We start from the raw sequence: 16087 nt of genomic DNA on the forward strand, positions 1-16087 counted from the left end.
ATATAAATGTTAAAGAAAAAAAAAAAAAAAAAAGTCATAATTCAGTTGTGGGTCTACAATATCTTGATATCAATCCAGTGTTTAAATTATAGAATAAACTGAATCTTCTGTATTTCCCTAAAGCTAAGATGTAGGCTTTCATACACAATTGTATCACTAAGGCAAAAATGTTGTCAGTGAGGAGAGTGCTGTAATCTCTGAGCACATACACTACATCAGACAGTGATAGAAAAGGGCTAAATCAGTTGTGGGTCTACAATATCTTGATATCAATCCAGTGTTTAAATTATAGAATAAACTGAATCTTCTGTATTTCCCTAAAGCTAAGATGTAGGCTTTCATACACAATTGTATCACTAAGGCAAAAATGTTGTCAGTGAGGAGAGTGCTGTAATCTCTGAGCACATACACTACATCAGACAGTGATAGAAAAGGGCTAAATCTCTCAGATCCACTGAATTCACATTTGTAATGTTACCAGCCTGTGTAACCCCCTATGGTGGCCTAGTCAATAAATGGCAATGGCAGTTAGACATTCGTTCCATCTTCCTCCGAAAATAAGCTGTGTCTAACCAGTGCTGGCCGGGCCACTGTCACAGACAGACACTTGGGTTAGGAACATGGCATAGAGGTTCCCTGCTCTGCACTTACATAATTTCATGTGTAAGTACATACGGCACAATATGTTGACATTAATATAAAAATCAGCGTGATTTAAAATAGCTTTTCTTATTTCTAAACTATTTCAAATGTCTTCACTTGAAAAAGAAAAATTACAGCTTCTCAACACAGTTCTGTGAAATTGAAACATGAAGAATGATTTCACAGGACCTGAAGGAATTAGGGAGAGAGATACACATCTCTTGAGTAATCAAAAGCCAAGTGGCTCAGGGTTTTGCTCAAGACATTAATTGATAACCCTGATCCAACTGAAGCAGTGAGCAAGGAATTCAAACTGGATTGTCCAAGTAAATACCTTCAGCTATTGAACTCTTTCTAATTGCAGGCTGGCTCTGAGAAACTTAGCTGATGCCCTTTATTGCTTCCAGTGCCTGACCCCTACACCAGGTGAATACTGTGCCTAAAGAAAGTTTTCTGACTGAAAGAATGCTGAATTTCCCACGAAATAAGCATAAAGAAGAGTAATAAGCACATGTAAAATGAAGGTCTATGTTATAAAATAAAGTTTTCAGTGAGAAAATGTAAAATATTCATTGAGAAAAAATGCTGTTGACTGCAGGACAACTGCAGCAAAAGAAGAGACACAGAGGCTTTCCATAGGCCTATGGCCAGCCCACTGTGATACAGAGCTACACGACATTACGATGCTCTGCAAGAATGGTGCACTTGTGAACTCTCTGCTCAAAGCACTGCAAAAATTAGAGTCATGAGCTGCAAACAAGTGCGACTTGAATAACTTCATTAATAATCCATGCATCAGCAAGGTATTTCCTGGGGTGATCCTCATGGGTTTGGGGAAGAAGACAGACTTCTGGAGTTATCACGTCTTCCAGTTTTCCATTCAGCCATCGGACTCCAAGGTCCAGCAGTACAAGTCTCAAAGTGGAATGGCTGCTTTTTCCTCTGAGAATGGGGGAGAGAGAACCCCTAACATATGAGCTGAGATTTCTCTGTTCATCTTGCTGCTGCCTACAGAGCAGAAGCAAAGCTACACAATCAGGTATGTCCATATGTGCATCTGTATGTTCTCTCCCAGTACTTTTGAAACCTGCTGGACAATTTCAGTTAAATTTGACAGATAGACAGGAGTGTCACAAACAATTACGTTCTATAAGATTCGTAAAAATTGGCACGCAAAAGGCCTTTAGGTGCCCAACATAAATAACCTAAGAAGATGGCTGCAACACAAATCATACATTATCAAATACTCAAAGAATCCAGACAAGAAAGTCTTTCAAAACATATCAAATGGGAAAAAAAACCCTCAGCTGAAACTTACAGACATCTATGAGACAGAAATATGTAAGAAAAGAGGCTTCTACTATCACAAAATTACTTGGCTACTGGCTCAAATTTTCATTTAATGTTGTGGCTATGGAAAGAAAGAAATCCCTGTCTGAGGCCTAAGATACCATGTGATACTCAGAAGGTAATAAGTGGAGTTAGCAGCAATTCCTTGGAATGCCTTTTCTTTCCACCTAGTCAGAGCTGTGTTATAAATACTAAGGCTGAGCCCCTGTTACTTACCCAGAAGGCTATCTTTTTCGCTTAATGAATCGTCTCTTTCATGCTGCCCAGGCAAACACTGAATATCTTGAATTTGACTAGAAGCTACAGGATGCATAAATGAATCTGTAGTTTTCACGGATTCACTTCGTTTTGCTAATGTAAACCAATCCTTTGTCTGAGAAACTGTAGCCTAGGAAAACAAATGTCAGAATAATTCAAATTTCCCTATTTATTGCACTGTTTCTGAGAGCAGAGGGCTTACTGTCTGTAGTCATTTTATGCAGTCTGTTTGTGTAGATTTCTGTAACAATAGTTCCAAATGAAGAGAGCTGTATGACAGTAGCAGAGCATACTTGTAACACAGCTTCTGTTTAAGCTGTATTACAACCCATCAACCTTCTATAATACGAAAAGCTTTGAAAATAAGGGACATTCAGAGAACCAGTTGTCCAACTAGGTTGTGACCTCGGTTACGATAATTTAACCCAATGCATTCAATCTAGCTTGATTTTACACCCACTAAACATGCTTATTTTACCTGGCCAAGTGATATGCAGAACTTCTTCATAGTCAATGAAGTGTCATCCTCCTCAGGAGGGGGAGAACTTGGGTCTTGCTTCCTTATCCAGGGATAGTAGTCACTATCTATAATGAAATTAATGCCAGTCTTGCTCCATTCTACCTGTGATATCAATTTAGCTAGCCTGAAATTAAATGTTGTGACAAGAAAATAGTTAACTTTAGCTTTTAGTCAGAGAGCAGTTGATTTTTCCCTAGAATAGGCAATAAAAACCATGATCACTCTAAAAATAAATTGCTACAAGGAGCTTCATGATCTGCTTTGTTATTTCACCCCTCACCTGCTGTCACATATATAAACGCTAGTACTACCATTCCATAGCCTACCAGCTTCACAGCTTGGTGGCCTGCTTTGCATTATCAAGCTTTACCAGTAAAATTGATTTCTATCAGGATAATCTTGCATGTATCAATGCAGTCCCAAGCCCTGCCAAGAAGCCCTTGAATATTTTGATTGCTAAAATGGAACTATTCTCCCAGATTGCAGAAGCCCTGTGTCATTACCAGACACTGCATTTCCTGGTCCTGATACAAGCAACCTTCCAGCAGCAATGCCACAGCAGTGATCATACTAATTGAACTTTCAGATGATAACAGGGCAGCTGGTGTTACCATGTTCAGCTGGCTGCTATATGAGGACTTCATAGTACTGAACAGCACTCCAGTGCTACCTTGTGTTAGTGTGAACCTTCCAATGTTCAGGAAAGGCAATCCTAGAAGTACATGGCAATAATGAGGATGCTCTGGGCTCAAGAACTGTGGCAGAACTTACTCAGTTAAGCTAGAAAGCAGTACAAAACCAACCAAGGTGCATGTGAAGGGAAGAAGAAGCCTATGCCTGAGCCTATGACCGTGAGCTGAATGCCCAGTTTCATTTGTCCCCACTATTTCATTCTAGGGTTGGGGTGTCTTCATCTTTAAATGCAAGTTTCCCCTTTAGCATCTCAGCCTATCTGGATCCTGATTCAGGAAAGCAACTTAAAATACTGATATCAATGGAAATTAGGCACATGTTTAAAGTTAGTTTTATTTAATTCTCTTGGGTAACTCTGCTTGATCAAGGAAATACTTTGCTGTAGCAGAAGATTAAATTTTTAGTGTTTCATGAGGCCCAGATACATGTAAAGCAGGCTGCTATTAAAGGTAAAATGGAGCACTCTTTCACAGTTTGTTTATTCTTTGCACAGTTTTCCCCTTGAATTTAAGTGCAGTCTTTGGGATATTGAAAGTTAAAAATATTTTGAAATTTTTCAAGTCCATACCCCAGTAACTAGTCTGTCATGACAATTGCCAAACATGAGTTTTGTGAATCCTAATGCCAGGCTGCCTCTCCTTGTAGGACCCCTAAAACACACTGCAATTATCAGCTTCTAAACACAAACTTAAGGGATGTAGAGGCAGATCCTTCCAAAAAGCACACTAAACCTCCTGAGTCTTTGGGAATTGAAAGTTAAAAATATTTTGAAATTTTTCAAGTCCATACCCCAGTAACTAGTCTGTCATGACAATTGCCAAACATGAGTTTTGTGAATCCTAATGCCAGGCTGCCTCTCCTTGTAGGACCCCTAAAACACACTGCAATTATCAGCTTCTAAACACAAACTTAAGGGATGCAGAGGCAGATCCTTCCAAAAAGCACACTAAACCTCCTGAACATCTGCTGAAAGAACATCTGGAAAAGTATAGCAAGTGTATAACTGTAAATCATCTAACTATGCCATGGCATCCCCCAGAGAACCTTGCAAAAGGAAGTCTGACCGTAGGCCCAAAGATACAAAACTAATAATGGAAATAAAAAGGACTGGCTGGTTTTTCCAAATAGATTTCATGGATTCGTATCTTTCACTTATACGGCCTCCATATTGATTAGAGAGAGATGCATTGCTACCATGATATCTCAGTGGAACAGAGATTCAGAAATCAGCAAAACCCACTCTAACTCTCTCTGTAATGGTGTAATATAGTATGTAATTCATGGTCAAGGAAAATTACAGAATGATGAGTGAAAAAATTCACTGATTTTACTTTATCCAGGTCACTAAAATGCTAAAATTAAACAGGACAGGAGGTGGAAAAAAACATATGAAGGGTACTGTCAAGATGAATTAGAAGAGAAAAATGTACAAATTTAAAACTGAGAGACAGCATAAAAGATTGCAGTACCTGTATTCAAAGTAACAGTCGCTTTCTATAAATGCTGGAAGCCGTTCTTTCTTAATCCACTGAATTGCTTGTTCTCGATCAAGACACTATGAAAAAAGAAATGCCAAAGATATGCAGAATTCTTGACTTTCTTGTTTTGTTTGCTGTGTAACTGATTCTCTCCGTCCCCCTTCTACAGAAGCATTGTCTCAGGAAGACAAATATACAATGAACATCACCTTTTTTATCCAGTTTAGCCTTAATCGTGCTGGGACAATTGAGTTACTTTACTTTCCGATTAACAGCTAACAAGGTCTAAATCTGATTTCACCTATAAGAATACAACTTTTTAAAGAAATCATGGGTGTTTTTTCTTCAGAAATAATGTGTATATGAATCATGCTTTTACTGTACAATTCCAAATGCAAATTAGATGCTCATAAATTTTCTGCAATAGGAAACTGCTAATTTTTCTGACTTTATCATGTTTTATAAATAGCCACTATTACATGTTTTCCTCAAGAATTTGAGGAGTAAGAAACCCTTAACTTAAATTATACTTCCAGAATGGGAGAGCTGTGGATATTAAAAACAAAATCAAACAAATAAAAAGCCAATAAGTTATCACTTTTCCAGCTTTTATGTTGGAGCATTGCATAACTGCATTGCACACAGTAACTCTTGTAGTGGAAACATAAGTGCGTTCATTATCAGTCGGGCCCATAACAGATTTCTCCTCAGGCGGTCTAAGCCTCAGTGCCTCCTCAAAGCAGAAAGGGAGGTGCCTCCAAAGATTGGTTTGGGGGGTGGAAGGGAGGTGTTGAGCAGCAAGCTACGCAGAGCCAGCTAACCAAAAAACTATGCCTGGAGTCTTACACAGAGAGCAAGCTCTCTGTTTATAGGCCACAATGATCCATAGCCGTTTCCCTTAGAAATGACACAGAGCACACTTTTTAACTTTTTTAAGTGTACATTTTCCACTCTTAGGGTATGACCTGTTTTATTTATCTGAGGTGCATTTTTCCTTTTAGTGAAGGTGAGACTGATGATTTGGAAGAATGCAGTAACTCCGCTTGTCCATAAAAACAGATTAAGTTTGGGCAAGGATGGATGCTACTTGCTATATCAAATAATCAGTTCATGTAGATTACATTTTAAATTTTCTTTCCATGAGCTAATATTCCATTAGGGACAAGGGTTATTTCTGCCTCATATATATCTGTAGGGGATTAAAAAATCTGAATTACTCAGAAAGTGGGTGGTTTCATTTAGAGAGAAGAAAATATTTCAAAATATGGAAAGCTTATGTTGGCAGTGGCTCATACAATGTAATTTGTGGCAATGGAGACTAATTACTCCCAACCACACAGTGTATGCCTCTTTTTGGTAACTGACAAGCTTTTTTGAAATACAGAAGATCGTCTCTTTATTTTGGCATTTAATATTTATGTATTTACTGACTCACAGCCCAGTTTTTTATCTGAGTGATTCATAGTTCACAGTTCACGTCTGTACATGGCTGGTACACAAAATTTTATATACTATTAGAAGGAAAGAACCTCTACTCTTTCCCCTTCCCCAGAGAAAGATGCTACATTTAATCTGATGGGTTTTGTTACCTTGGTTAGCTTCCTTACCCAGTCAGCCTTAGGCCTTGCTGGGACCCAATCCAGCAAAGCTTTTAGCACGTGTTTAAGTTTAAGCATGTGTTTAACTTCCCTTGATTAAAGTTAAACACACACTTAAGTGCTTTGCTGAACTGGGGTTTCTCTGAAGTAAGGTATGTGGGATGCCAGCCAGTTTCTTCCCATAGTTGTGATCAATTCTACCGAACTCTGTGGGGGGTTTTTTTTTAATATATTTTACGCCAAGTTGATTTTGACTATTGCTAAGAAGATACTTACCTCCATATCAATAACTTGCAAGTGTGCATGCACACATGCAGAGAACTTTTGTTTATCTGTAAATTTGTAACAATCTGAGAGGGAAGTAAAATACAGAGGAAAATACCACTGGGTGTATTTCTTAGGCAAGATGTGTTTAAATTCAGGCTGTAGCCGGAAAGGTCTAATAGGATTCTCCAATCATAGCTCATTTTCATTAGTAATGTGCCAGTGATGGCCACTCAAGGTGACTTTTTGTAGCAGCGTAATATTCAAAGCAACTGTCAATCTCTTCAGTCAGTGTAAAGAAAGCAGTCAGGGCAAAGGAGGCAGCATCACCCGATGCCTGAAAGATCAAACCCTATTTGATTTGAACTGAACTACTTGATGCAGTTGGTCTGGGATGACTTCTTCTGGTTCAGTCATAGTGTAGTACAATGAATGAAGCTGATTTCTTTCACCTTGTGTAGTTGCAGTAACAATTTTTGGCATGCTGTTTTGTAGGCCATTGAGATGCCAAGCTGAACTGGATGAGGCATCTAGGTTACCTGTCCAGTAAAGGAGGAGTCAAAAATAAGAAGAAACATCACCCTTTCCCCCAAAAAGGACAAGAAAGTGTACTGAGGCATACTGCTCCTCAAAAGGCCATAATGCTTCCCATCTATGGAAAATGGCCCAGAGAAAGAAATGTATTCTTAAATAATACAGGAACCCTGTTGCTCCAAACCACATGAAAGATGTAAGTAATAGTGAAATGGCTTTGAATTTGTCAAAAAAGGCCATCCACAGTTGCAATGATGTGAGGTTATCCCAGAGAGCAATGTTAGCCACACTTGCACAAGCACACAACTTTTCCTCAGTTGAATCCTGAGAGCAAATAAGTAATCGAGAATAGCTCTTCTGCTTCTGTGCTTTCAAGCAAAGTATTTGTGAAAATAATTATTTAACATGGTAGGGATGCCTGTGAGCCTTGTCCTATTGTAGCATTTGTCCAGTTTAGATGCAGATAATTGCGATGTCACATTACTATCATTTTGTTAAACATCATTGCCTTTTGACCTCTCTCAACACTGTTTTCTTTTCTGAAAATCATTAAGTTTATACTGGGCAAAGCAGCAGACTGTTACAACTCCCTGATTTTCTCTCAGCTTTCCAGCTATGACATAATTTAGAGCAGCCGCCTCTAAAAATGTAGTAAGACCTTAGACTGGCCTTGAATGAAATGAACTGAAGTCACATCAGTCACACCAATGCAAAGTAAGCAAGAAAGGAATAAACCAAGTATTCCAGTGAAATATTTTTTGTCCTCCAAAGCTATTGTTAAGGTAAACTCCCACAACTAATTATACTGTCTTGTAGTCTCTCAGGTGCATATGGTGTTTCAACTCCCAATTTTAACCTGCCTGATTTGGTGCTGAAGAAAGCCCTGAAAGTAAACAGGTAAGAATACCAAAATTGATAGTGTCTGAGCAAGTCTGCATCAACAATTTTTTTCTAAAATCCAACCTATCTTTCCATTAATTTAGCTTTCTTGTTGCCGAAGATTATTTTCTCTGGCCATTTCAGTTGATGCTAACCATGTAAATCCTTTGGGAATTAATGGAAGAGAGACTTATGTGTTGCCAGACCACAGATGAGCTCATAGCCACACAAGGAAATTAATTAATAAGGAAAGACTGAGATGCATTAGTTTCAGTCAATTTGCACATTCCAGGGATCACTAGTAAAGTAACTGTTGTCATAATATTTTTTCTTTTAATATTAAAAAGTATTCAGACCACACAACTGAATCCTGACCTACAGAATCTTCAAAATTCTGTGCTACAGGATCTACATGTGTAATTCCATTCACTTGTCTGCTAGACACATGTGCATTGCAGGGCATAATTTGGCCCATCATTATGTTTTCCTAACATAAATTAACATTTTTCCCAAGCTACCAAGCCAAACACAACAATAACTACTGCCAGTATCTCTACAGTAAGATCTAAATATAAACTCAGGGGCTATAAGATGCTTACCATAGCGTTGTGATTTGGATCAATATTGAAGGTTGGAGAAGCGCTGCGCATTTTGGAGAGCTGCCCATCATTCTTTGCTTTCCTTAGAACATCATAAATGGAGTTTGGAGGTTTCTGATCACGTAGAATTTTTTTCAGCTGGCTTTCCAAGCATTGTGGGGCATCATTAACTACTTCAAAAACCCCAAAGTCAGAGTTAAACTTAACTGGCTGGGCAAAAGTCTGCAAAAGAAGTTTGGAAAGTTTATAACATTGTAATAGGGGAACTCTCTCATTTAAGAAAGTTAATTTTTATAGTATAGAAACATCCTACAGAATGCAAGCTGGTATTATGAGGCTTCTTTCTCTTGCCTGCTGTAGTTTATGTTTAGGGCCCGGAATAATAGTTTTTCTGCATTCTTGTTCTTTAGTCTCTTTGCTGTATAGCTTTCCAAAGCATTCCTAATTTTTGTCTCAGCTATGCTTAATTGTCAAGAATTTTACTCATTCTAGATCACAGACCATTCTTTTTCACATGCAAATAATAGATCCATTACACAGATGTCTAGAATATACAATTCACAGTGACTTTAGTAACTGTGCTGCAGGAGACTACTTACCCATAGGATCAGATCTTCAGTGTTATTCTCCCATTCATTACCACAAACAATCAAGGTTTGAAAAGATTAGCAATGAAGCTAACCTTTTAAATGTGAGATGCATTCGAGGAGGATGAATCTGAAGATTTCCATATGTAGGAAATGCTTTTCACCATATTGTTACTTGTAGGTCAAACAACTACCAAAACCTATGGCCTGTAGTAAGTTTTATTATACATCACTAGTTCAGTCAGATACTGTATAATACATGAGGTAGACCAAACTTCAACGTCAGCTATGTAATTGTAACTTTTGTCAACTCCAAAAAACCCACTGCATATGTACACATTAAAACAGAGCCATGTTTCATCTTTTCAGGTCTGGTATTAGGTACTTCCCTAAAAGACTATCTTTCAAATTCTCTTACTTGAAATGAAGCGGGAAAATATGGATGGATTTTACAGAAGTAATGGGGGATACCTGACAGTTATGAATATGAGATTATATACAACCAGAGCATATAAGCATCTCCACACTGAGCTGGAGGACAAGAAGGCGTGTTGTATTTAAGAACTGAAGAAAATCCTGGCCATATCCAGACCCAGTGCCAAAATTCTTTTTGGCTTCGTTCCAGACACGATCCCACCTGGTGTTTGTACAGTTGTCGTTCCCCTGCACTTAATAAGATTATTTTATTTTTTCAAGCACTGTATTTTTCATTTCCTTGAACTTTTTCATATATCACATATATACACACATAGACATAATTCTTATACATACTACATACGCTGAATACATGCTACATACAATATAGAAATATATTACAGACCAATTTTATTATTCTTCACACTTATATCAGTCCACAGTAACCATGTCAGTGTTAGCTATTTTGTTGCTTCTGTTTGAAGCCCCCTTGTTGATCAACATCTTGTAGAGCAACACCCAAGATCGAACCATGTGGCTGCAACATGTGGTTACAACATTCCCTACTTATCCCATAATGTCTCACTGTGGAGGCTCAGCCTGGCAAAGCACGTAGCATGTGAGAGCTTTAAGTGTGTGATTAGTGCCTATGACATCAGACTGTCACTGCTCAAAGCCATGCATTGAATTGCTTTAGTCTGTTTAGTTACCTAACTTCAGTTGAAATCATGGCTTGGTTTTTGTTCTCTGACACCTTGTGCCTCTTTTGGCATTAATTTTCTCCAGGGTACTCTGCAGGTTTTAGTGTTTTTTCTCCAGATGTACTGAACAGCATTTTAAAGAGGCTTTTATGTGTAGTAGATTTCTCTATACTTCATTCAAATCTCCTCCCAATTTGCTATGTGTACATTTCATTTACTTTCAAACCTAATTTGGGCTGCTACCAGCTTTTAAGTGACTAACTGTGCAACCTTAATAACCTCCTTAGTTATTTTTTCATGTTGTTAAAAAGGAAACAGAAGAAAGTACACTAAGAAGCAAGGTGCTTCAGTCTCTCAGGATTTGAAATGCTCTTGCTTGCGGAAAAAAGCAAACAAAGTGCAAATTCCATAATATAGGGCTACGTGACTAGACATGACCAGATTATTTTAGTTCCATGTTATTCAACTTGAAAACTAAGCAAAGACAACATTAGTTTATCACACACATCTACTTTTACTTAATCCTTTGTAGCTTACTCTAGATATAGGTTTTTCAATACACATTCTAATTAACTGAACAGAAAACGCATGGCAACTTTAATGTAGTTAAACAGATGCTAGTGACAATTTTTAAAATGTAAAGTGTATTGCTATTTTGGGAGTCTGACTACAAATCATTTATAAGACAAATATACTAATGGAACAAAAGAACATACACTCATGGGATAAGAAGATTAAGACTTCATACACTACATACTTGACTGAAAAACGTGGTTCTAGTCCATACTTTTGGTTTTTGGACCAAGGTGTAGTTACTTATCCCCAGGAACATCAAAAGGCATGCAGTCAGACAGTAGCCAGTAGATCCCCTTTACTTGACACTAGTAAGACTACATCTGGAATACTGCATCCAGTTTTGGGTCCCCAGTACAAGAAGGATGTTCATAAATTTGAGTGAGTTGAGCAGACAACCACTGAGATGGTCGGAGGCTGGAGCACTTGCCCTTTGAGGAGAGGCTCAGGGAACAGGGCTTGTTTAGCCTGAAGAAGAGACAGCTCTGGGAGGACCTAACAGCAGTCTTACAGTACTTACAAGGAGGTTACTGAGAAGATAGAGCCAGGCTTTTCATGGGGTTGCCTGGTGGGAGGACAAGAGACCATGGTCATACACTGAAACAGTGGAGTTTTCAACTGTATGTAAGAAAAAAGGTAATTGTGGGACAATTCGCATTGGAACAGACTGTCCAGAGTGACAATGAAATCAGTTGTTGGAGATTTTCAAGACCAACTGGAGAAAGTGCCAAGCAACCTGGTGTCAACACTAAAGTATTGACCCTGCTTTGGGCAGAAGGCTGGGCTACAGACCTGCCCAAAGCCCCTTCCAGCATGAGTGATCTATGATTCTGTACAAATCCCAAATTCTACCAGATAAAGCATCCCATCAAGGTGTTGTATAAAAGCATTTTAGAACAGTTTAAGCCTTTCTGGGGAAGTGTATTTTGCTGCTTACTTAAGAAAACTAGAATGATAAATCAGAATGTTTTTATAAGCATAATAAAAGACAAGGTAAGTCCTGACCATCTTAACTCATCCCCGCCACAAACATAAAAGTGATAATGTTATCACAAAAATCAAATGGGAACACAAAAAAAAAATTAATCTGATTTCTTGTAGGAAACATTTTCCCAGTTACAGTACAGGACAGAGAGGATCAGTCAATCCATTTCCCTCTCAGTATGTGAAAAACTTTGGAGCAAAACACCTAACAACAGCCTAACCATTCCCATACATTACAAGCCACAAAAAAACCCCTGCTCAATACCCTGTAGCTAACTTAAAACCTTTCCCACAGAAACCAAGTGCCATAAAATCCTACAATGTTTCACAGGACAATAATGAGAGAGGTTTATGGCACCACCCCTATTTTAGGTCGTTGCAATAACAAGGAATCTCTTCAGTGAAGATGCCTATGTTAAGGAGTGGGTGATAGCCTACGCTATAAAGGAAGGGGAAAAAATTATCCTTGCCAATCTAATATACTAAGAAATGTCTTTCTTACCCCACATTTGGCAAGTGCTTTGGCTTTTTACAGACAAGTAAAATACACTAATGAAAGACTAAGAGTATCAATGCATTCTTCCCTACATTCTCTCTCTAGTTTGGGCCAATTTTTGATCCTTTGAAGATAGAAAGGGAAAACTCCAGAGCCAAATTATACCTCAAGATGTTAAGAAAAAATAAACCAGGTTTGGCAGGAGCCTTGAAGCTTGGGGTTCATACATTATCAATTTAGCACAATAAATAGGATCAACAAGGAGTTGAGAATACCAACAAATAAGAAGTCTACAGACTTTGCAAACTGTTTCACTCACAGGCAATTCTCCCCTTGAAGCCAGTATGACCAGTGTCTCAGTGTAGTCATCTCAGCTTCAGAAAAAATCTCCAAGCAAGCAACAAAAAGCTGTTTTCAGACTGTGGTACAGCCATACTATTAAATAAACAAACAAACAATCGCATGTACATTTTTTACAGCAAAGACATATCTTAGCTGTCAAATGCACATTGAATATGGTTTCAGCTGAAGAATAAATAGAATACATAATTCTGAAACCTAAAGTTATACACTTAACTGAAGGGAAGGCAAATTTCTCTCACTCCTCCCAAAACAGAAACCAAAACAGCATCCATCACCATGTTGCCAGGATATCAGACATATAAATCTCACTGTTCTCTGCCTTAACAGTTTTCACATATACTTAACTTCAGATACACTTAACAAATGTGTAAATATGCTCACCACATCCCACCCCAAGTAATGTAGTTTGATCCCAAGAGAAACAGAATGACTGCTGCTTGGCCGCCTCTTAGGTTAAGGCCCTGAAAGGGTGGGAAAGAATAGAGACCTCATCCAGGAGCTTTGCCAAAAGTTCCTTAAGATGGGTATGTGTGTATCATAAATAAGTGTCAGTGAGAGTCCAGACCAGAACAAAATTTGAGCAGCTCTAGGAAGTGCCTTGAAAATTCACACTGCACATGGTCAATGGCAAATTTCCCTTTAACTTTAATGAGTCTAGGATTTCCCTTCCGTTGATGAGTAAGACACAAGTCACAATCACATACCACAATCTAATTAAGAGAGAATAGCATTTTGAGTAAACCTGCTATCAATAAGAAAAAGGTCAGGAGAGCTTCTTTTGCTTCCTTGAATATCAAAGATATCAAACAAATTTTAGTCCTGGGTAAGACTCAACATAACATGCATGTAGGGCCTTACTGATGTAAAAGCCTTTTTAAGGGAGGTTGTATTGGCACCTGCAGTCTCGCTCCACACACTTAGAAAAGACAACAGGAAATTAATGAGCATGGATTGATGCCTTGAATTGATGCATTGAATTATCCACAACCATCTTCAAACAGAGAATGGCCTGAACTCTGCAGCAGAGTGAATTGCTTTTTGCTTTCTGCCCTTTCCGTCATCTGCTACTTGTAGATCAGGCCTGTTTTTACTCTTGACAGCATCAGTTTTCAGGACTTCTGTTTTCAGAAAGACCAGTTGGCCCAAACTTTGTTACTTGTGCTTTAATTGTTTTCAGAATCATCACCTACATCAAACCCTGGATCCCAGACTATTCAGCAGAGTCACATTTAAGTTAAAACTGTTAGCTGCACACTGGCCCGTATTCGTCTTCCTAGACCATTTAGCATCATTTTTTTTTAATTACACCACAACAGTTTCTACAAGCATGAAAATTATATCAAGCAATCTACCTACAGTATGCTGCCTCTTCTTTCTGTGTGGCACTATTAATACATCTGTGCTCCTTAAGCAAGGAAAGGAGAATATGTTTAATGTGATAAAAGGGATGACGTAATTGCTTCATTCTCTTTTGGTTTTTTTATGAGCGGAGAGCTTTTATAGTGAGAACGACTTTCAAAAGAAGTAGTCTTCAAATCTGAAGTTGATAAAACTGTGGTCACTTGGTATCTTTCTGCTTCAAGGGAAACCCACAGCCAGGGACTTGCCACCAAGAGTGCCACCTCCTGAATGTGCTTCAACTGAGGTGCAGGTCGCTCTGTTGTCTCTAGTGCAACTCTTCAAGGTCGCAAAGAGGAGTGTCTTTTCATCAGGATCACTGGTAAATCCCCAGCACGGACTTGGGGTGGAACGGGTAGCAGGCAGCTTGTAGAGTGCAGGAGAACCAAGTTGACATTACTGCGCTTTCTTACTGAGGCCTCCAGCACTGAGCTGGATGAAGAATTCTGACTTCTGAATTTTCATTCCTGGCTAAACATATTCTTGGATGTTTTAAATACATGGATCAAACATTCAAATTCTAGGGATTCCTGACCAGCTAGAAACGGAAATGTATCCAGGCCAAGGTTTCTCTTAAGTCTTTCATTTTAGATTAGTTACTAAGGAAGGTGTAACTCATTTGTATGTCATGTAATTGGTTACTGCTACTGTGAAATCGCTGTACTACTGGCAACAAATGCCCTCACGGGGTTTTTTGTATTATTTTGTCTTTCAGAAATATTTTCTTGACAAACTATTCTTCATTACAGTATGTAGATCTTTGAAGTACTTAGATATTTGTGTCAGATTGTACTGAATATTATTATAACAACAGGATCTCTTAAAGGGTATACTGTAAATCAAAGCAAAAAAAAAAAAATCTGCTGCTGCTATAGTAAGTCCCCAGTGACACAATTTTCCATATGCTAGTGATGCATTATAAATCAGTACAGAGGCAGTCTCTTAAAATAAGCATATGCTATCCCTGATTCCTTGTATCAAGTCACACAATATTTTCAGTTTAACTTGTTGCCTAACTACTAGCACACCTGGGTAATACTGTTCCTAGGCAACAGCGTATAAGCACAACAAGAATAAAGCAATGGAAATTTCAATGCGGTGTTGTAGTAGAAGCCTTCTGAGAAGGAGAAGGAAATGGGGAATATAAGGCATTCAAACCACAGAACTCAAGGCATTAATAGAACTTAATCCTGAAGAGGGTAAATCCTCAGGAAAAGGTCAAAGAGAAAATAAAACCAATTATGGGAACATTACAGGTAAAAATAGCTAATAGAGCATCTGTTTTCATGAAGATATGTAAATATATAGAAGAGAGACCATGTGCCATCTTGGAAATCTACCAAGATTACCAGTGTAAAACACTGTTTACTCAGGAGTGTCTGTGAACTCTTTTCTGTGGGCTTCCAGAACAGTCAGGAGTGCCTGGACAATCGCTGTGGTTCAGAGCTGCTGAGCTGCGCCAGGACTGCAGGCTGAGGAGCCCTCTGAGGCCAAGGAGAATTTTTGCCTCTAATAGTTGTCCTGAAATATGTGCATGTCCAAGGAGACCCAGAGACTAAGCAGGCTGAACTTCTTACTCGCTCCATCTCCTGTGATTTGGGGAAAACTTGAAGCATAGTTTCCAAATAAGCAGCAAAGGTGCAGAGGATGGTATTCCTGTGCTAAGAACAATCTGGCACATGGGAGGAGGCCTGGGTTTAAAAACTATGTAGTTAGGCTTGAATTTAGGCAGATATCCTAAAGCAGGTGCAAGGGG

General features: G+C 38.5%; 1 protein-coding gene across 1 annotated transcript in view; it reads right to left on the minus strand.

Moving 5' to 3' along the window:
- The window catches only part of RGS22 (regulator of G-protein signaling 22), a 61742-nt gene that overhangs the window by 40139 nt on the left and 5516 nt on the right, over positions 1-16087 (minus strand). Inside the window, exons 4-7 of the mRNA XM_019471059.1 lie at positions 8816-9037; positions 4933-5018; positions 2729-2894; positions 2209-2380 (exon numbers count right to left, since the gene is read on the minus strand). Of these exons, the coding sequence (XP_019326604.1) occupies positions 2209-2380; positions 2729-2894; positions 4933-5018; positions 8816-9037 (646 nt within the window). The remainder of the gene's footprint in view (positions 1-2208; positions 2381-2728; positions 2895-4932; positions 5019-8815; positions 9038-16087) is intronic.

This window comes from Aptenodytes forsteri, unplaced genomic scaffold (assembly GCF_000699145.1).
Source record: "Aptenodytes forsteri isolate BGI_AS27 unplaced genomic scaffold, ASM69914v1 Scaffold208, whole genome shotgun sequence".
NCBI lineage: Eukaryota > Metazoa > Chordata > Aves > Sphenisciformes > Spheniscidae > Aptenodytes > Aptenodytes forsteri.